This window comes from Natator depressus, chromosome 8 (assembly GCF_965152275.1).
Source record: "Natator depressus isolate rNatDep1 chromosome 8, rNatDep2.hap1, whole genome shotgun sequence".
NCBI lineage: Eukaryota > Metazoa > Chordata > Testudines > Cheloniidae > Natator > Natator depressus.
This window is the reverse complement of record NC_134241.1, coordinates 45,548,471-45,571,414: the sequence shown is the minus strand read 5'-3', so window position 1 is coordinate 45,571,414 and position 22,944 is coordinate 45,548,471. Positions and strand designations below refer to the sequence as shown.

At 43.0% G+C, this 22,944-nt stretch overlaps 1 protein-coding gene across 15 annotated transcripts in view; it reads left to right on the top strand.

Moving 5' to 3' along the window:
• Positions 1–22,944, top strand: part of PRRC2C (proline rich coiled-coil 2C) — a 114,977-nt gene that overhangs the window by 73,011 nt on the left and 19,022 nt on the right. For 6 of the 15 annotated variants that reach the window (XM_074960910.1, XM_074960907.1, XM_074960906.1 and 3 more), the window contains 7 exons: positions 2,847–3,057; positions 3,950–4,153; positions 9,639–9,760; positions 11,425–11,561; positions 12,999–13,233; positions 13,900–14,022; positions 15,988–16,206. In XM_074960910.1, coding sequence (XP_074817011.1) covers positions 2,847–3,057; positions 3,950–4,153; positions 9,639–9,760; positions 11,425–11,561; positions 12,999–13,233; positions 13,900–14,022; positions 15,988–16,206 — 1,251 coding nt within the window. The remainder of the gene's footprint in view (positions 1–2,846; positions 3,058–3,949; positions 4,154–9,638; positions 9,761–11,424; positions 11,562–12,998; positions 13,234–13,899; positions 14,023–15,987; positions 16,207–22,944) is intronic. The other 9 variants (XM_074960919.1, XM_074960921.1, XM_074960920.1 and 6 more) reach the window with 3 other exon arrangements.

The window sequence follows — 22,944 nt, the reverse complement described above, 5'->3', positions numbered from 1 at the left end:
GCTGCTTCCCCAAGGTCTTAGAATTGAGAGAGCTTCTTTCTCCCAAACATGTTTGAAACATCTGGTATGTGAGAGAGATGCAGCATGGATACTCCCTGGAATTACAGGCTCTTTCACATCCCTTCATCCTTTCTCTGATCTTGAGAGGTGATGAGAAACTTAATTCTGAAGGAGCCCTAATCCTACAGCTAGGGAAACAGTCTAAAAAAGGAAGGTGTTCAGGACTCTGCTACATGCTCTTCGTAGTTAAAGGGTCGGGTGGAGTCTGGGCCAATTTGATCCCAGACAGTGAATAGGTTTGATAAAAGACAAAATTCAGGATGGAGACTCTTGCTTCTGCTCTCACTGGAACCACTCCATGAGACCTTCCAACATCAATGGACCTGGCAAAAGCTTATTTACATATTCTGGTCAGACCCTTGTCACAGACACTTTTTCAGTTGGTCTCCAGAAATTGCCAATATTAGTTCAAAAAACTACCTGTCTGTCATCTTCCCCTATGGTGTTTACACAGGTAATGATAGTGATATAGCCTGGCTGAGGAATCCAAGGTCTTAGATATAGCTATTCTTACCAGGTTTGTGACAGACTTGTTCTCCCTATGAAGATGGTCTATCTCAGGATCAAAATAGCATGTGGGTGAGACAGTGGCTCCCCTACAGGAAAGGTTCCACAAGATCCAGGCACTGAACTCTGAGGTATCCAGGAACAAAGCATCATTCAGTCATACTTGCAGATGCTAGGTCTTAGTCTCACTCAGAGATTGCTCCATGTAAAACACTACGTGTGAATGCTTCAAGGAGTTTAATTTACAATTAAGAATATAATTTCCTTTCGGCTTTGGGAAATATTCATCTGGTGTGAGGGTGGAAGGGGGTGTGGACAAATCAGGCCTGCATCTGATATATTTATTAGAAGAGGCTCGGCCTCAATGCATGTGTTTGTGGGAGGAGTCTGTCCCAAAAAGGGAGGTAGTCAAGTCACATATTTTCTATGAAGTGTTCAAAAGCACTTGTGTGGAGGGGAAAAAAATCTTGAAATAGCTCCTCCTGTCCGATGCCTTTTTACACTTCAACAATGGAAATTAAATACAAGTTATATTGGTTTTTCCACCATTTTCTATGATGTGTAGACAAATAACATAACTTAAATTAGGGGCATGCAGACCTAATTTCCGTAAAATGAAGTACTTGCAGCCATGCTCCATTTTAATCGGAGGTGTGGCCGTCAGAGACTACTTGTTCAGTAAAAAGTGCTACATCTCAATTCAAGTGACTAGGCCAGTCTGATCAGACTTGTGCATTTTCAGCACTGAATGAGTTTGGCTCTGAACAAGGGACCAAATGAAAATAGTTCCTGCCCTCAACAGTTTGTAATCTGATAAATGAGGAATTGCAGCATGGAACCCATAGTCTTCAATGGCTAACCCTCAACATTAAATATGTGGGCCGTTGTCATTGTAGAACTTCATGGACCATAATTAAGATTTAAGTTTGTGGCATGTTTAGCAGATGACAGAACGAGGAGTAATGGTCTCAAGTTGCAATGGGGGAGGTTTAGATTGGATATTAGGAAAAACTTTTTCACTAAGAGGGTGGTGAAACACTGGAATGCGTTACCTAGGGAGGTGGTAGAATCTCCTTCCTTAGAGGTTTTTAAGGTCAGGCTTGACAAAGCCCTGGCTGGGATGATTTAACTGGGAATTGGTCCTGCTTCGAGCAGGGGGTTGGACTAGATGACCTTCTGGGGTCCCTACCAACCCTGATATTCTATGATTCTATGTCTAGTTTGAAAATTTTTAGTAAAACTAAAACTAAAATTTTTAGTAAAATTTCCTTCCCTTTGTCAGTTTACCATAGTCCCTCAATATTCTCCCTAGAATTATTGCATGGAATTCCAAGATTTGCTGTTAAATTATAACAGTGCTAAAATCTTCATTTTTTGCTCCAGTCAACCACTAGGTTGTTTAGATCAGTTTGTGGAACAGCTTAGAAATACGTATTTTTTTAAATGCTTCAGAAGCCTGTTTGACCCTATGTTTGTTGCTATGCAAGATTACATACATCCATGATTACAGAAAGTAGGATTTGACCATTTTTTGTATTTATTTTTTCCTCTAACATGAGCAGTGGGCATGAGACACTTATGTGGCACAGTTTCAGCTCCAAATTATTTTCTTTAAGGTCTTAAAATATGCAGCGAAACAAGCATACTAGTTATATGGTGTGTAGTCCTGTATTAAAATTATAAAATAAAATGGACATTGTGTTCAAATATACCTTTTTGACAAAAATGATCTGTCTGTACTCCCTTAAATGGTTTCGGATCATACTGAAGGTAGAAACTTGCTGTTGTGACACTCTTCATTGAAACATGCATCAGCTATGTTCAATTTCTTACCTTTTTGCACCAATGACTTATCAAAACCATTTAATTTTAAAGTGAATGTTTTTATTTTAGAACCTATTTTATGGTATTTTAAGCATGTATGAAACAATATATTTCCCTTACTCCCACTCCCACTCCCCTCGTGGGGAGACAAATCAGTGTGAGCAAATTTAATCTTGGATACTGAAAATTTAAAATGGTTGATTACTTAGTCAGTTGGAGCTATTTGGGAGCTCCCACTTAGGGCTGTAGGTTTTTTGCATGAACACATAGCATTGTGCAATCATAGTGATCAAGTGTTAAGCAAGGAGGCTTGCAGGTAGCCTGTATTTCCTTTTTAACTAAAATGAATTGTTAACAGAAGGACTAACTGAAGAGCTAAAATCTTTTAAATAGCTAACCTGTTTCTCTTTTAAAAAAACAAATAAAAAATCCACCTTCCTTTTTTTCCTAAATAGATGGAGTCTGCACGTAAAGCATGGGAGAATTCTCCAAATGTGGGGGAGAAGAGTTCGCCAATAACCTCAACAGCATCTCCCATAACTGGAGGTAACAGTGGAAGCAGTAGCAGCAGCAGTGCACCAAGCAGTGGCACTTACAGCTCTTTCTCAAGTGCATCAATGCCTCCTATCCCTGTGGCATCAGTTACACCTACAACTTCATTATCAGGTATAGGGCTTTACATTGTATATTATGTGTTGCATCACCCCCTTTATCCAGTTTACTTGTTACCCTTTGATCATGCCAACCTCGTTGCTTTCTTTGAGATTACGTATTAGGTTCTATTCTGTTCGGTGCAAGCCATGGTCTACCAAAACCCTCTTATTGGAAGGTCTGATATTTCCCCTAGGCTTTTACTGCATAGCTAGCTGGAGAGAGGGGTTTTTTGGTCTCTTTTCCAGTAGGGTGGATCTGGAAGATTCATTTTAGGAAGCTCCTCTACAGTTGGCTACACAGATGTTTGTGTATAATATAGCTGTTCTCTCCCACCTTGTAGTCTTCATGCTGCTGGCCTTGGGGAAACCAGTAGCTGTGGCAGCTACCCAGTTCCCACAGTTGCCTGAAAATCTCCAGATTTTGTTTTTCAGTAGTGCCTACTGAGGACTCTTTTTGTGGTAGGTGCTATATAAACATACGTAATATGAAAGTATCCCACAAGACTTTCAAATAACACAGGTTTCACTACTGCTATGCACAAACATTAGTGAGAAAGTGTTTGTCTCCTACTATAGATTACAAAAGTAGTAAACAATTAAAAAATTCGATATCCAATTAAATCTTCTCTCCTGTGGCCATTAAAGGGAATGTGTGCTCTAATCCCAGCTGAGGTGGCTGAAGAAAGTTTCTTACTATGGTGAACTGACATTCTCTGGATAACTGGAACAGAAAGCGCAGTCATGTGTTAAGAAATATTAAGGTTCTGGCACCTCAGCCACACAGCCGTCTATATAAGTACTTTTTTATTATTCACCCTTGCCTGTGGTAGTCAGTGCTTCCAACATTTTGTCAGACCTACTCAAAGATAAGTTTTTGAATGATACGTGTTTTTTTCCCAATCCAGGAGCTGGAACATACACTACCTCTTCACTGAGTACAAAGTCTACAACCGCCTCAGATCCTCCTAATATCTGTAAAGTGAAACCACAACAGTTGCAGACAAACAGCCTTGCTTCTGCCAGTCACTTCTCCCAGCTAAGCTGCATGCCATCCCTCATTGCCCAGCAGCAGCAGAGTCCACAGGTCTATGTGTCTCAGTCTGCAGCAGGTAATAATGTTTGTGAGGTTGGAAGAGAGAGGTGCTAGCCAGTTCTTTGTTTTCTTTGGAGTTAAACAAGTTGGTAGGACTTCAAAAAAAAAAAAAAATCATAGTACAACTCAGATGAAATTATTTCTGAAGTTATTACATATTCTATTCCATTTTTACTACCTGCAGCAAAAACGGAATGACTAGAGGGTAGGTTACATACCTACTTATACACTAGTGTATGGAATGGTGTTACATTGACCAACATACTCAAAAGAAACTTCCACTAAATAAAACAAGTTTGTATCTTCTGTATTGTATCTTTGTATTAATCCCTTCTTCTGTAACCTGCTTTGCATTTTTTTAATTTTAAATCTGTTTGTTTAAATGTAGTCATCTCTAGTTTTAATCTAATTTTATAAACTATTACAGCAGTGTCTCTCTCTTCAGTGATACGTTTCTCTAACTATAAAGAAACTACATGGGTTTTTTCCTTTAAATTGCATACATTAGTCAACTAAGCATTGTGTGAAGAACACGTTAAAGTAGGGCATTTAGAGGTCTGCACAGAATTTACCGTACCGCTAAATTTCATGGGATTCAGGATGCATATGCACAATTTATAACTATGCAAAAGCTCAAAGGGCAGGTGGAGCCCATCTTCCACTTGTACATAAGAATGGCCATAGTGGTTCAGACCAGTGGTCCATCTAGCCCAATATCCTGTCTTCCAGTAGCGGCCGGAGCCACATGCTTCAGAAGAATGAACAGAACAGGGCAATTTATCAAGAGATCCCCTGTCGTCCAACTTGTGGAAGGCAGGGGTTGTATGACACACCCAGAGAATGGGGTTGCATCCCTGACCGTCTTGGGTAATAGCCATTGATGGACCTATCCTTCAAGAACTTCTCTAATTCTTTTTTGAAACCAGTTGCAATTTTGGCCTTCACAACATCTCCTGGCAATGAATTCCACAGGTTGACTGTGTGTTATAGGGAAAAAGTACTTCCTTTTGTTTGTTTTAGACCTGCTGCCTGTTATTTCACTGGGTTCTTGTGTGATGGGTAGGGGTGAATAACACTTCCTTATTCACTTTCTCCACACCGTTCATGATTTTAGACCTCTATCATATTCCTCCCCCCCACCCCAGTTGTCTCTTTTTTAAGATGAACAATCCCTCCCCTTCTATGGGCAGATCTACACTACAGCGCGGATCAACACTCTGGGGTCAATCCACCGGCAGTTGATTTAGCGGGTCTAGTAAAGACCTGCCAAATCGACTGCAGTTCGCTCTCCAGTCGACCCCTGTATTCTGCCCTCAGAGAAGAGTAAGGTAAGTCAATGGGAGATTTTCTCCCGTTGACCCCCTGCGGTAAGTTGACCTAAGGTACGTCGTCTCCAGCTACGTTATTCACGTAGCTGGAGTTGCATAGCGTAGGTCAGCTTACTGCAGTAGTGTAAACATAGCCTGTGGAAGCTGTTCCATACCCCTAATCCTTTTTGTTGCCCTTCTCTGTACTTTTTCTGGTTCTAATATATCTTTTCTGAGATGGGTGACCAGAACTGCTTGCAGTATTCAAGATGCGGAATACAATGAATTTATATAGTGGCATTATATTTTCTGTTGTCTTATATATCCCTTACTTGATGGTTCCTAATGTTCTGTCAGCTTTTTTGACTGCATATTGAGCAGATGTTTTCTGAGAACTATCAACGATGACTCAAAGAAATTTCTTGAATGCTAACAGCTAATTTAGATCCCATCATTTTGTATGTATAATTGGGATTGTTTTCTGGAGTGCTTTACTTGGCATTTATCAACATTGAATTTCCTCTGCCATTTTCTTTCCAAGTCACCCAGTTTTGAGATCCCTTTGTAACTCTGCATAGTCAGCTTTGTACTTAGCTATCTTGAATAATTTTGTATTGTCTGCAAACTTTGCCACCTCGCTGTTTAACCCTTTTTCCAGGTCATTTATGAATATGTTGAATAGCACAGGTCTGAGTTCAGATTCTTGGGGGACCCTGCTATTTAACTGTTTCCACTGTGAAAATTGACCCTTTGTTTCCTATCTTTTAACCAGTGTCTGATCTATGGCATGACCTTCCCTCTCATCCGTAACTGGGTACTTTGCTTAAGAGCCTTTGGTGAGGGACTTTTTTAAAGGCTTTCTGATAGTCCAGGTACACTCTCTGAATCACCCCTGTCCACGTTTATTTGACCCCCCTCAAAGAATTCTGGTAGATTGGTGAGGCATGATTTTCCCTTTACAAAAGCCATGTTGACTCTTCCCAAACAGATTTTGTTCAGCTGTGTCTGATAATTCTGTTTACTATAGCTACAACCAATTTGCCTGGTACTAAAGTTAGGCTTACCAGCCTGTAATTGCCAGGATTGCCTCTAGAGCTTTTTTAAAAAATCAGTGTCACGTTAGCCATCCTCCAGTCATCTGGTACAAAGGCTGATTTAAGCAATAGGTTGCATCCTGCAGTTAGTGGTTCTGCAATTTCATATTTGAGTTCCTTCAGAAATCTTGGGTGAATACCATCTGGTCGTGGTGACTTTTTTATTACTGTTTGATTTACCAGTTTGTTCCAAAACCACCTCTACTGACACTTCAATCAGGGACGGTTCCTCAGGTTTGTCACCTAAAAAGAATGGCTTGGGTGTCGGAATCTCCCTCACGCTTGTCTTCCTTGAGTGCTCTTTTAGCACCTGGGTTGTTCAGTGGCCTGCCACACTGAATGTCTGGCTTCCTGCTTCTTGTGAACTTAAACAAAAAGTTTTACTCATAGTTTTCAAGTCTTTTGCTAGTTGCTCTTCAAATTCTTTTTTGGCCTGCCCTATTATACTTTTACACTTGACTTGCCAGAGTTTGTTCTTCCTGTTTTCCATAGTAGGATTTGATTTCCAATTCTTAAAGGGTATCTTTTTGTCTCTAACTACCTCTTTTACTCTGTTTTTAAACCATGGTGTCATTTTTTGTTTCTCTTACTTTTTTTATTTGGGGTATACATTTAGTTTGAGCCTCTATTGTGTTTTTAAAAAATGTTAGCTTGCAGGCATTTCACTCTTGTCACTGTTCCTTTTAATGTCTGCGTAACTAGCCTGTTCATTTTTGTGTAGTTCCCCTTTTGGAAGTTAAATGCTACTGTGGTTGATTTCTTTTTGGTATTTTTTCCCCCTGTAAGGATGTTAGATTTAATTACATTACAGTTGTTCTTTCTGAGCAGTTCAGCTATATTCACCTCTCGAGCCAGATCCTGTGTGCTACTCAGGACCAAATTAAAAATTGCCCCTCTTTGTGGGTTCCAGGACTAGCTGCTCCAAGAAATAGTCATTAATGGTGTCTAGAAATTTTATCTCTGCATCCCATCCTGAGGTGATGTGCTCCCAGTCAATATGGGGATAGTTGAAATCCGCCATTATTACTCAGTTTACTGTTTTTGTAACTTTCTAATCTCCCTCAGCATTTCTCAGTCACTGTCACCATCCTGGTCAAGGGGTTGGCAGAATATTCCTACTGCTATATTCTTATTATTCAAGCATGAAATTTCTATCTGTAGAAGTTCTGTGGTGCAGTTTGATTCACCAACTTTTTTTACTCTAGTTGACTCTGCTTTCTTTCACACAGTGCCACTCCCCCACCAACACAACCTACTCTGTCATTTGTATATATTTTGTCCCCTGGTATTACCATGTCCCATTGATTATCATAATTCTGCAAGTTTCTGCGGTGTGTGTTATGTCAGTGTCCTCACTTAGTATCAGGTGGTCAAGTTCATCCATCTTAATATTTAGACTTCTAGCATTTGTGTATGAGCACTTATAAAATGTGTTAATATTTATGTGTTTGCCTTCAAGGTGAGTAATTGAATGGATCTCTTTTTCGTATGGCTGTTTGTTTCTCTTCAGCTCCGATCTGTACTTTATTGACAACTGTCCTTTCCTCTTTACTAGGATATAGAAAATCTCCTTTAATAAATCCTCCTCTAAGGGATGTGTCTGTCTGAATGATGTGCTCCTTTGTACCGGTCAGCTTTCACCCAGCCCTTAGTTTAGAAATCCTCTACAATCTTAAATTTCACATACCAGCAGTCTGATTCTGTTCTGGTTTAGGTGGAGCCCATCCTTCCTCTGTAGACTCTTCCTTTCCCCAAAAGTTTCCCAGTTCCTAATAAGCCTGAATCCCTCCTTCAACGCTATCGTCTCATCCACGCATTGAGACACTATAGTTCTGCCTAACCGGCCCTGGGCATGGAACTAGAATTTCAGAGAATGCAACCATGGCCTATATGTGGCTTCTAGGACTTCTCTCCTACCTTTCCCTATGTCATTGGTATCTACATGTATCATGACTACCATCTCCTCCCCAGCACTGCCCATACATCTGTCTTGATGTCTCTAGAGATCCGCAGCCTTCACATCCAGCAAGCAATTCACCACGCAGTTCTCCCATCAAAAGCCCAACTATCGATATTTATAATAATCCAAGCCCTCATTTCTATTACCTTTTTCTTCTTAACAGGTGTCCTCAGTGTGAGAGAATACCATGACATCATCTGGAAAGAGAGTCCCAACTGTGGGATAATTTTCCTCTTTTGAGACTTTAATCCTCCTCAACAGCCCAGATGCTGTCAGACAGGAGGGAGCCAGAAAGTCTCATCTATGTACATCTGTCTCCCTTAGCTCCTTCAGTTCAGCCACTCTGGTCTCAAGAGCCTGTACTTGATCTCTGAGAGCCAGGAGCTCCTTACACCAAATGCATGCTAATGCCACCTGCCTACAAGGCAGGTAATCATACCTGCTACATTCAGGGCAATATACTGGATAGCCCATTCTGCGGCTGGACTTCTGCCTACATTCTTTGTACTCTTGTATGGTTTTGTTTTGTTTTGGGGGGGGGGTTGTGGGGGAGCAGGCTTTATTGGCCCAAGTTTAGAGGATGTTTATAAGATGTATCTGGACTTCATGTTCTCTCTCTCAACTCCCTTGTAAAAGTCCCTTTTACTTCTCTTGTTCACTAGCTCCTCCGGTCACTTACGAGCTGGCTTTTTAAACCCCCTGTTTTCCATGAGTTTGCTCTCCCCCCTTGTCAAGGGATTCTGAAGGGATGAGGGATCCAAGGATGGCAGGCTAGAGCTTCCTTAGGAAGCTCTCAGCCTTGCCTAGCAGGCTGCTAGGGTCAGCACACAGTCCCTAAACAGACCACACTGTAAACTTCAAGCAAGCAGAAACACAATAGACTCACCCCAAGGGTCATGTAGTTGCTGCTCCTTCACCTGGAGAACTCCCTCACAAAACTCTCATGTTCGCTAGCTCACTGAAAATCTCTTCTCACACCAGATCTCCACCCCCAATGCTAACAGTCAGGCAAATAGTTAATCTAACTTCTAAATATGAAATAGAAAACGTCCTCTCTGGCTGAAGTTCCAGCACTACTTGGAAATCTGCCCAGAAGGAAAATGTTTTACATTCAGACACTAATTTTCATATTTTCCTGAGGTCCTGCAGCTCAGATCCCAGCTTTCTACATGGACACAAGCCACTTATTCAGCACTCAGCATGCACGTCTGGCTCCACCTTCCTTGGCTCAACAGCAAGGTTTTCAACCAGGACTTTCACAGGTATTTGGGGATTCATCTTACTGAACCTTCATTGTAAAGCTGTTATAACTTGAGTGGACCTGATAGTTGCAGGGGGGAAAGAGATCTGTAAATACTAAATTGCATTGCATTTCATTCCCAATCTATCATAGTTCAGTTTGACCATGTACACAGCCTTTTATGGTCTTTCAGTCAACATTCATGTGAACAAAGATTTCTTTATAACAGTATTCCAGTAGAAGCCTGTGTTCTCAGAAATGTACTGCTTCATACAAGACTATATATGTTCACACCAGAAGCGCTCACTATGGTTTTCCTTCCTGCAGTTGAGGACATTGTTTGCTTACGTAATAGTAGGGAAGAACACTAATGAGTCCAGTAACTTGTGGGTGAATCAGAACATATCATTTAGAAAGTGGTCCAGCCTCTGTTTAAAGAATTCAGATTATGATATATTAGCCAGCTCCTTTTGTAATTTGTTCCAGTGGTTGGTTCCCCTCATTCCCAGTTTGAATTCTTCTAGATTGACTTCCTGTCATTGGGTCTTGTTGTCTTTGTCTGCTAACTGAGTTCCTATTCTGTGTACTATTGATTTTTTTTTGTAATGGAACACTGCTTATTAGTGTTCCTGAAAGCCATGGCCAAAAGTTTGGTACTGAGGAAATTTAATAAGTGAACTAGTTAATGAAGTGTACCAGCTGTCTCCATAAAGAAAACCTGTGCACATAAATGCAGTAATTCTCATGTATGTAACAAGAAAAGTGAATGTGAACTCTGCTGTAAATAGTCAATAAATCTATTGTGATGGTCAGTTTCTATCAGGAAGGAATCTAGGTGTTTTTAAATCTGGGATCCACATATAGATCAAAAATATAAAGCTCTTGTAGAAGAGTAAAGGAAAAGGTTTAAAAGTGTTTTAGATCTCCTAGATTTATCTCCTGCTAACTTTCTAAAGTACTCCATCCATCTGCCTGAGAGAATCAAGTCCAAGTGACTTACAGTACTGGTTTATAAAAAAAAATAGCGCTCAAGTCACATGGAATATCTGACTAAAGTTGCTCAGAGTATGAGTAATAAAGATCAAGTATTAAGAATGCAGCATGTAGTCCATAGATTAAATGTTTGCCAATTTTTTTAAAAAGTAACAGCTGAATGGCCTACGTTTAATAAATATACTACAGAGATTTTGCTCAGCTATCATCACGCACTCTGACTTCTCATTCGCTGCTATATTACAGCAACTGCACATGCGTAATGGTTCTGAATTTCTTGAGCATGATTGTTGGGGGTTTTTTCTCAGTTTTATTGTTGGTCATCAGAATCAAATGTCTAAAGTTTGTATCGTAACAAATTTTTAGATGGAAATTAACTTTTAAATAGCTGTTCATTGCCTCAGGAAGAAGTGAACTGTGATATCTTTCTACAACTTATTTGGAAATGGCAAATCTGTCAACTCTTCCGTTAAGTTATCTTTCAGTTTAGAAAGTTGTCGTGCGATCACTGTATAGCCTTTGTGTTTGACGTCCAGCTACTTCTTAGTCTCTCTTTTAATTGCTTTATAAATCCCATTGCACGTTAGGTACAGGCATTTTTTTTCCTTAATGGTTTTGAATTGGCAATTTTCAGCTACCAGGATTTTTATGTGACAGTTTCTACACTTGACTAATTATTTATTTTTGTTACAGCCCACTTCAGTTCAGCAGATTCCCATCCCCATCTATGCACCTCTACAAGGACAACACCAAGCCCAACTGAGTTTAGGAGCAGCACCTGCTGTTTCCCAGGCTCAGGAATTGTTCAACTCCTCCTTACAACCTTATAGGTAAATGTTTTAGCTTTAGTAAGGAAAAGCAACAAATGAGATCAGTCCATTGTAGTATTCCTTTCTTTCACCACTCCCACTTTTTCAGACCAACATTGAAGTCTAATAGCAACTTTAAAATCCTTGTTAGTTTGTGAATTCAGACGTGAGATCCAGTAATAGAGATTTGACTTAAAATGAGCTACAAAACTTAAGGACCAGTGGATGACCTAAAAAAATAAAACCTGCTACTGGTTAGAAATACTATGGTCTCTCCCTAGTTGACTTACCAGCCAGAGTTCATTATACATTTTATTTTCTCACCCTTTTTACCCCTTCAAAAATTCCACATATTCAAAATGTCACTAATTCTGTGACAAGCAGAATGTTGTTGAAAACTTCCATGGAAATTGAAAGAGTTAGCCTTCATGTACATGGTTTAATCAAAAGAACCTTGGGTGCTGTTGTGGTCAACATGAGACAGTGGCTATTGGTAGTAGACTCTGTAGAGTAGATTTGAAAGCTTACACTAACATTCAGTGTCCACAAATCCTTTCATTCACAACTGATTCTCTTGCCTCTCTTAGCGTTTCATTGAGTGCCTTTTGTATTGACATTAATGAAGCTGAGTTGAGCCCCGTATGCACAGGAGTGGAATCCCTATTCTGCAGATTCTAAGCTGTTCATAATAGTGAGACTCCCTCCTGTGCCTAAAACTAAGGCAGATTTTTCCAGATGAGCTAAGAAAGCAGCCTCTAGTCTTTGACTGCTGGCTGAGAGGCTTTTAGGTAGTGCTTTGCTGTATTCCTGTGTAAAAACCCAGAATGAGTAGCATGGGAAGAATGTGCAAGGAAACCAAATATCAATTTAAATATTAAGGACCTTGTTCCCAGCAGTCAATGTCTCAGATAATACCAAACATTCATTGTTAAAAATACCCATTGATACCCAGCAACTAAGCGGGTAAGTATTATGGAGTCAGAATTAATGTACTTAGGGTCATCTGTGGTCAAGAGAACCAAACACTTTTTCATGCTCAGGTGCTGCTACTAAACTCTGTAGTACTTCCCTCTGCCTGATGCTACAGGACAAAGACTGAAAGCTAGAAGCAGACAGATTTCACATGTGGCAGTGCAATTAATTTAAACATTTCTTTCATGTAACTTAAAATAGTTTAATATACTTTAATACTAAAGAAATTAAAATAACTTATAAAATATTTTTTCAGATATGAAGTTTAGTTGACTTTCCATACATATAGTAGCCAGCAGCTCATACTCTCTTCAATGGGATGTGTTGTGTGTGCAGCCATTTTGAATATCTGGCTCTCTGATTTTAATGCCGATAAAGGTCTAGTTCTGTTCTTAATATTATATATTTAAATTTCAAAGGCAGTTTCTCATATATTGTATCTGTAATGCAAACTAAAGCCTAATAACACAACTTATTCTTTTGTAGATCACAGCAAGCTTTTATGCAAAGTGGTCTGTCTCAACCATCGCCAGTAGTTCTGTCTGGCACAGCCTTACACAACTTCCCAACAGTGCAGCACCAGGAACTTGCCAAGGCACAATCAAGTCTTGCATTTCAGCAGACTTCTAACACTCAGCCTATTCCCATCTTGTATGAACATCAGCTTGGTCAAGCTTCAGGACTAGGAGGCTCTCAGCTCATTGATACTCATCTTCTCCAGGTTAGAATTTTTTTTCAAGTTGAGGTCTGTATCACTTATTGGAGCAAGTAATGATAGGATGTAAAGAACACTGGAGGAATTTTCTGTTACCTTAATACTGTAAAATGCAGTCTTTGGGGCTCTATATTATTCAGACCTGCTTCTAACCATCTTCGATAGATGAGATGCCAAATATCCATATCTGTTAACTGAAATTTGTATTTAAGCTGAAATTTATGAAACCCCAAGACCTTTGTAATATCGGGTTTCATCTGTATTCTGATATGCCCAGCTCTATAATATCTAGGTAGCATTGATGCAAGATTACAGGAAATCTTAATGGTTCCTTTTCACCATCTTTACCAGGCAATCTGTTTTGTGCCCCAACATTCCAATTCACTTGTAACAAACTGTGTAGTTCGAGGATACTTCTGCAGCTTACAAACATAAAGGCTTGACTTTTCAGTAAAGACACTGTCCTGTGTTTGGATTGTTTTAAACAGAAATGGATGCTTCACCACAAATTTGAAATGTCTCTAATTTTCCAACTTCTTATGCTGTAGCAATTTTGGAATTGAACTGACTTTAAATCCAGAATAAATTTCCATGCTCTTAACATTTAGTAATCCTGGTTATTGATAGTAATTTAATAGTATCCTATTGCAATTTGTCATTCTTTCTTTCTAGGCCAGAGCTACTCTCACCCAGGCTTCAAGTCTATATTCTGGACAGGTTCAACAGCCTGGCCAGAGCAATTTCTATAATACAGCTCAGTCTCCCAGTGCTCTTCAGCAGGTAAACTATGGCATGGTAAATTTCCTAAATTGCATTTCTTTTTATTAATTTTATGGACTGTTTTTTTTCTGATGTATACTTGAAAGTAGGGAAATAAAGATATTACGATCATGATCCTATACCTGAGAATTGGCAGAATAGAGCCACCATAGTGAGACACAAGTTGCAAGAAAATAAAGTGATATACAAGTTCATATTAATGACTTAATTGTAAGTGGCAAAAGAGTTTTTTCCTACACCCTTGTCTCTCTAGTGCAGTAGTTCTCAAACTTTTGTACTGGTGACCTTTCACATAGCATGCCTCTGAATGCGACCCTGCCCCCCTTATAAATTAAAAAAAACCTTTTTTGTATATTTAACACCATTATAAATGCTGGAGGCAAAGCCGGGTTTGGGGTGGAGGCTGACAGATTGTGACGCCCCGCCACCCCCACCCCCCATGTAATAACCTCGCGACCCCCTGAGGGGTCCCTACCCCCAGTTTGAGAACCCCTGCTTTAGTGATGATAGAAGCAACACCCTACATAAGAGTTAAGTAATACAAGTATCTGCTCTCTTTCGTGGGGGCAAGTCAGAGGTAATAGCACTTTCACAGAGAGCCAAGTAATTACAGCATTTAGAGAGCAAACAAAATAGCCTGTTTGCTAATGATGGCATATGGCTCATCACTGATTAGCTGAAACCTATGAGACCAGTCACATTTCCAAATATGTGTACCCCAAATATGCAAAGATAGTTTGCACAGTTGTCTGTCATACTTATCTGTGTATATCTAGTCTTAACCTGTAGCTCTGTAGCACTTCCTAGTTTTGAAGTTTAAGTGGTGCCAGAGTATTTCCAAGGAATTTAAGATTATATTAGAAAAAATTGTTTTGATTTTGTCTTGTGCAAGCACTGTAGGATGTTTGCAAATCTAGTACCATTTAGTGGCTCACATTTTGACAACTTAAGGTTTAGATTTTTATAAACTGTTCCTAACACTTATTTGTGACGTATGCAAACAATTGGCTATTTTATGACAAGTCTGTCAAACATTAACCGTATGAATGAGGGAGACCTCCAAAAACTCAGTGATATTTTAAATCCTATTGAAACACAGTGGAAAATCCATCATCTGGTAGATTAAAAGCATCTTAAAAAGTTAATATCCCCTCCAAATGAAAGACTTTAGAGGTCAAAATTATGCATATTTGTTTAATGTTTTCAGATGTTCTGGTGAAATAGCTACTTACAGTAAATTTTGGTTTAAACTTGACTCACTGAATGAAGGAACAAAGAATATTGTCAGTCTTTTAGAGGCCCTCAAAACATTTTTCGTCTGTGATGGGAGAGGGGTTCATGATTGTGCATCATACAAACAGATTAGGAGATGTCAAAACTAACATAATTACTTGACTATCTAATATTTTCAAGTCCTCATCACTTCCATCCAGCAGTTAGTGTTCACATTTGGTTACAGTGACCCCTTTTAATACAAGGAGGTGTCATAGGTGGTTGGATAGTACAGTCCACCATTTCTGTTTTTAACCTTAAAACTCCATTTCTGTTTGCTCTTTGGCAAGTAAAGTCTAACCTCAATACCCAGCAGCCAGCTTGATCATTTGAGCTGTTTGATGAAAAATTGCCATTTTTGTAACTATCTTGTAATTATCAGTTGAGTTTAATTTACTTTATTACTGTGAAGTGCTGTTGAAATGATAGTACAGTTAGGATCCAGCCTATAATTTGGTGCATTTGTAACTGTTTCTGAAGTTCACGTGTCCAAGTGCATTAAGAAAGAACTAATTATAAAGTCTCTACATAACAAATTAAGAGATGATTTGCCTGCATCCCTCTGGGTGATAGTTTCACTAATTAAGAGAAATACAATTTAATCTGAAATATAATTTAGTCTGAATATAATTTAATGTCAAAGCCATCTTGATATAGTTAAGTAATTAAGCTTGTACTGTGGTACTGATATTTCCTTATTGTCTCCAGGTGACTGTACCTTTACCAGGCTCGCAGCTTTCTTTGCCCAACTTTGGATCCACAGGACAGCCACTAATTGCTCTACCCCAGTCCCTACAGCCTCCACTGCAGCACGCCCCACCACAGGCTCAGGCTCAAAATCTGAGTAGGCCTGCACAAGTAAACCAGCCTTTCAGAGGATTGATCCCTGCAGGAACTCAGCACAGCATGATTGCTGCTACTGGAAAGGTAATTATGTGTTTAAACCCATAGTGCAATAATGAAAATGTTCCATTACTAATGTACACTATTTTTACAGCATCCAGCAGTGTTGTGAGCATGTTGACAGGGTTTTCTTTTTTAAGAACTGAGATCCCTGTCCAGATCTTAAAATTTAGTTTTAAACATGGTGTGACAAAAAGGGGATAGGATAGCAAATAGCTGGAAAAGCATGTGGAGGTAGGGCACTTTAAACCCTGGGTGTACCTTGGTGGCTCATCCAAGGTTTTTTGTTATTAACTTCCTTCTCGTGGCATTTTGAAAGAAGTTAATCTTAGAGGGATTTTAATAAGATGATGATGGCTTGGCATATGAGGGCAGTTCCATACATCGGGAACAATGCAGAAAATGGCACATAAGTGGGCAGAAACAGACAAAGAGGGCATGAGTGTGGTATTGGTAGATCAGAGGGTTCGGGAGCTATGGGGTAAGATTTGAGTTTATATGTGGTCAGGTTGAGTTCTCTGGAGCTTTGAAGGAGAGGAGAAAACTAAACAATGCAATGGGAAGGGAGGAGCCATTAAAAGGGTCAGATTGGGTGAGTAAAACTTTAGGTGCTTTTTGAATAGTGGGGCCAGAATTGGGAGACGAGAGAAGAGGGGGTTTCAGTAATCAAGAGTAAATGATCAGCCCACTAATTCATGTTTTGCCTGTTGGGATTACGAGGAATTGCAGATCTTTAAAATATTGTAGAAGAAGAAATTACTGGTTTGGGATATGTTCTGTGTGAAGAAGGGGGAATTCAAAGATGACCTTCAGCTTATGAACCTCAGTGACAAGGAGAGTGGTAGTGCTGAAGGAATTTATCTCTGGAAATCAGATGGGGACAAATTTAGAAAAGATGAAGGAAATTAAGGTTATGTTCTGTTGAGCGGTAAGTGCATTGTACCTCACTTACCACATACTATAGAAAGAAGGGAGGAACAGTATTCACTTTGACAGAATTCATGGTGCTGGCAGTGCCTCTTTTGGGGCTTCAGTTCACAACTGCAGAAAGCAAAGTATCCAACCCTCTTTCCACAACCACCACAAACGTGAGCATTTTTGAAAAGCATTGAGTTTTCAGCTAGCCTGCCAGGGTGGATCTGATTTAAATCACTAGTCAGGAAGATTCAATTTAATCATGGATTTCTACATAAAAGTGCATTCTTGTTACAACCTTAATACATATTCTTCACAACTCGGAGATAGATGTAGGTTTCATTTTTAGAAGGTACACACTATCCATTTTTAAACAGTGATTTATTTTGAAAACTTTTCAGATAAGTTTTACAGCTCTATCAGAAAATGAATGATTGGTTATTTCATTTACCAAAGGTAATTAAAGCAGATAATAGTTCACCTCCCAATGACTTCATAAATATCTCCAGTTCAACAAGTTAATCATTAATATTCGGAGGATTTTCTTGCCATGCTGTATTAGGAGGAGAACATCACCAGACAGATAGGAAGGACAGGCAGGGCAGAAAAGGTGGGGGAGTAGCACTGTATGTAAGGGAGCAATATGACTGCTCAGAGCTCCAGTATGAAACTGTAGAAAAATCTGAGTGTCTCTGGATTAAGTTTAGAAGTGTGAGCAACAAGAGTGATGTAGTGGTGGGAGTCTGCTATAGACCACCGGACCAGGGGGATGAGGTAGATGAGGCTTTCTTCCGGCAACTCGCAGAAGCTACTAGATCGCAGGCCCTGGTTCTCATGGGCGACTTTAATCATCCTGATATCTGCTGGGAGAGCACTACAGCGGTGCACAGACAATCCAGGAAGTTTTTGGAAAATGTAGGGGACAATTTCCTGGTGCAAGTGCTGGAGGAGCCAACTAGGGGGAGAGCTTTTCTTGACCTGCTGCTCACAAACCGGGAAGAATTAGTAGGGGAAGCAAAAGTGGATGGGAATCTGGGAGGCAGTGACCACGAGTTGGTCGAGTTCAGGATCCTGACACAGGGAAGAAAGGTAAGCAGCAGAATACAGACCCTGGGACTTCAGGAAAGCAGACTTCGACTCTCTCAGGGAACTGATGGGTAGGATCCCCTGGGGGAATAACATCGGGGGAAAGGAGTCCAGGAGAGCTGGCTGTATTTCAAAGAATCCCTATTGAGGTTACAGGAACAAACCATCCCGATGTGTAGAAAGAATAGTAAATATGGCAGGCGACCAGCTTGGCTTAACAGTGAAATCCTTGCGGATCTTAAACATAAAAAAGTTTACAAGAAGTGGAAGATTGGACAGATGACCAGGGAAGAGTATAAAAATATTGCTCGGGCATGTAGGAATGAAATCAGGAGGGCCAAATCGCACCTGGAGCTGCAGCTAGCAAGAGATGTTAAGAGTAACAAGAAGGGTTTCTTCAGGTATGTTGGCAACAAGAAGAAGGCCAAGGAAAGTGTGGGCCCCTTACTGAATGAGGGAGGCAACCTAGTGACAGAGGATGTGGAAAAAGCTAATGTACTCAATGCTTTTTTTGCCTCTGTCTTCACGAACAAGGTCAGCTCCCAGACTGCTGCGCTGGGCAACGCAGCATGGGGAGTAGGTGGCCAGCCCTCTGTGGAAAAAGAAGTGGTTAGGGACTATTTAGAAAAGCTGGACATGCACAAATCCATGGGGCTGGATGCGTTGCATCCGATAGTGCTAAAGGAGTTGGCGGCTGTGATTGCAGAGCCATTGGCCATTATCTTTGAAAACTCATGGTGATCGGGGGAAGTCCCGGACGACTGGAAAAAGGCTAATGTAGTGCCCATCTTTAAAAAAGGGAAGAAGGAGGATCCTGGGAACTACAGGCCAGTCAGCCTCACCTCAGTCCCCGGAAAAATCATGGAGCAGGTCCTCAAGGAATCAATCCTGAAGCACTTAGAGGAGAGGAAAGTGATCAGGAACAGTCAGCATGGATTCACCAAGGGAAGGTCATGCCTGACTAATCTAATCACCTTCTATGATGAGATTACTGGTTCTGTGGATGAAGGGAAAGCAGTGGATGTATTGTTTCTTGACTTTAGCAAAGCTTTTGACACGGTCTCCCACAGTATTCTTGTCAGCAAGTTAAAGAAGTATGGGCTGGATGAATGCACCCACGTTGGGCAGTTCTCAGTCTCCGTCGGCCTCCAGGCCTCCGACTCAGGTTGAGCGGAGTAGCCCGGCCCACTTGGCGCAGGCCTCCCTGGATGTCCAGGTGCCCTCCATGCCGGAGGCCCTGCAGGTGGCCCAGGACATTGTTTCTGCTGGTACCAGAGGCACCGCCACCGTTGTCTCCCCGGTCCAGAGCAAGCCACCACTTGGATCTCCACAGTCACCGCCTGGTCGGTACCATTAACAGTCAAAGGAATGTTCCCAATACCGTTCACCGCTCAGCAACCACCCCATGCACAATCCTCGCTGGTCCCTGTTGACCCCCACCAGGTTGTCTGGCTGGGTTATGACTGACGGGTTCTAGGCATCGCTCCGCCTTGAGGGACCATAGACCTCGCAAGGGGAGCAAGCCTCATCGAGACCGGGAGAGACGGCACCGGAGGTCCTAGTCTCTGAGAGGCTACCGTAGCCCATCGCGATACGGGCATCAACGCCATTCCTGTTCTTCGTCTCTCTCCAAGACCCCGCTGCAGCACTGCTCATGCAGTCCCAGGCGTTGATCACCGGCACCTCGCTGTCACAGATCTGCCCGCCGGAGCCAATCACAGAGCAGCTGCTACCGGTGGAAACGCTCCTCCGTGTCAGGATCATGGTCTCGTGGTCGGCCTGTTCCCGACTCCACCACTCCTCCTGGTTTAGGCACAGCGGCAGGTCATATGCTAGCCCGGCCTCCCTTTGTAGTCATCAGTTGATAGGACAGGCTAGTCAGGCTGAACAGCCTGCTCCGCCGGTGCCACAGCAGGTGCAGTGGCCCCTGGCTCCTTGGCTGGCACTGTGGCACCAGTGTGCCCCATGGCCTCAGACGCAGCCGGTGGGGGCTTGCTCGGTGGCCGGAGCCTTGGAGAGACAGTTGGCCTCCCTTTCCCAGCCTCCCAGAAAGGAGTCAATGCGGCATGCATCTTTGGTTCCGCACCCAGAGGGTGACCAAGTGGTGAGACCTCCGGTACCGGTGGATACGCAGAGTACCGCATCCGCATCCTCATCCTCCCTGATGAGGCAATTACGGCCCCTCCTCCCCCTGTTCCGCAGGAGGACTCTAAGGCCCACCAGGAACTATTGAAAAAGGTGGCATCAAGCCTCAAACTTCAGACCGAGGAGGTGGAGGAACTCTCGCACTCCCTCTTCAATGTCCTCTCAGCCTCAGCACCGGGCAGGGTGGCCTTCCCACTCCACGAAGGGGTGGCAAAAATTTCAAACGCCTTGTGGCAAACCTCAGCTTCCTTGTCCCCCGTCTCTAAAAGGGCGGAATGGAAGTACTTTGTGCCCACCAAGGGGCATGAATACCTGTACACCCACCCTGCCCCCAACTCCCTCGTGGTCGAGTGGGTCAAACACAGGGAGAGGCAGGGCCAACCAGCCCCTACTCCGAAAAATAAGACTCAAGGAGGCTGGACTTACTTGGGGGAGAGGTTTATTCGTCCTCAAGTTTCCAGTTAAGGGTGGTGAACCATCAGGCCCTCCTGGGTCAGTATGAGTTCAATTTGTGGGGCTCTCTACCCAAATTTGAGGACTCCCTCCAGGAGCGTGACAAGGAGTTCAAAATTCTGGTGGAGGAGGGCACAGCGGCTGCCAGGGCAACCCTGCAGGCAACGTCGGATGCCGTGGATACGGGTGCAAGGTCTATGGCCTCCGTGATGTCCATGAGGAGGGCATCATTGCTCCTGCTGTCTGGACTGTCCCGTGAGGCACAGAACCCCTTGCAGGACCTTCCATTCGATGGCAAGCCCCTGTTTGCAGAACAGACAGACATGAAATTGCACGGCCTGAAAGATTCCCGCACAACATTTAAGATACTTGGCCTCTACATCCCAGCTCCGGCCAGGACCAAGTTTAAGCTTCAGCAGGCTCCCACCCAAGCCATCCACTCTAAATATGAGCCCCCTTATAAAAAGTCAAAGGACTATAAGAAACGCCCGCAGAGGCAGTCCCGGTCTGCCCCCCAGCCTGGGCCCCCTCCAGTGGTAAACAGGTGGGAAAGCGTCAGTTTTGACGGGACGCCCAGGGGCCATTTACCAGTTCATACCAAAGATCCACCCGCAGTAAAGCTTCCCTTCTCCAGCTTGTGTGCTTTTTCTCCCAGAGTGGTCGCGGCTGACTTCGGACAGTTGAGTCCTCAACACCATTTCCCAGGGCTACACCCTTCAGTTTACCTCTACCCCGCCCAACCACCCTCCATCCCCGTCCCTCCTGGGGTACTCCTCTCACAAGGCCCTGCTCGAGCAGGAGTTGGGGCAGCTCCTTGGCTTAGAAGTGGTGCCAACAGAGTTCAAACACAAGGGGTACTACTCCCACTATTTCTTTATCCCAAAGGTCAAAGGGGAGCCCACGCCCATCCTGGACCTGTGAGGCCTGAACCAGTACATGGTAAAGCTCAAGTTTCACATAGTCTCTTTGGCCTCCATCATCCCTTCCCTGGATGCCGGGGACTGGTACGCCACCCTCAATCTGCAGCATGCCTATTTCCACATTCGTATATTCAAGGGACACAGGCATTTCCTCCATTTCACGGTTGGGCAGGAGCACTACCAATTTACGGTCCTCCCATTTGGCCTATCCATTGCTCCCAGAGTATTGACAAAGTGCATGTCTGTAGTGGTGGCCTACCTCAGACATCGCGGGGTTCAGATCTCGCCTCTCTGGACGACTGGCTGGTCAAGGGCAGCTCCAGTTCGCAGGTGTGGGATCACATGGCGCTCCTCCTGTCCACGTGCGCCACCCTGGACCTGTTGGTAAATGACACCAAGTCCACGTTAGTCCTGGTGCAGCACATAGTTTATCAGGGCAGTCCTGGATGTGGCATCAGCCAGGGCCTCCCTCCCACCGGACAGATTTGAGACCCTGAGAGGGTTCATAGACAGGGTCACATGTCAGCATGCACATATGTGGTTCGCCACACCAGACTCAGGATGTGGCCCCTCCAGCTCTGGTTAGCCTCCGTGTTCTCCCAGTCCAGAGACAGGATGGACAAAGTCCTCACTGTGCCCAAGACGGTGATCGCCTCCCTACAATGGTGGTCCTTCCCGCAGGCCCCCATTGGTGGAGCTGGCGTCCGACCCATCGTACCTGGGTTGGGGAGCCCATGTGGGGAACATTCAGACCCAAGGTCTGTGGTCCGCGCAGGATCTTGCCCTGCATATAAACATCAAGGAACTCAGGGCGGTCCGGCTGGCATGCATGGCCTTCCGCTCTCATCTGGAGGGCAAAGTGGTCAGAGTTCTCACAGACAACACGGCCTCGATGTTTTACATCAGCAGGCAAGGCGGGGGCCCATTTCTCTTCCCTCTGCCAGGAAGCCCTCAGGCTGTGGGACTTCTGTATAGCCCACAACATTTGCCTACAGGCCCACCACTTACCGGGCGCCCAGAACTCACGGGCGGATCTCCTGAGCCGAGATTTCTCCTCTCAGCATGAGTGGTCACTACACCCCCACGGTGGTGCACAGGATTTTCCAAGAGTGGAGAACTCCCCAGGTAGACCTGTTCACGACTTGGCAGACCCGCCGGTGTCCCCATTTCTGCTCCGGAAGGGGAGTTGGGAGTGGGCACCATCTCTGATGCCTTCCTCCTATACTGGTTGGGCCAGCTTCTC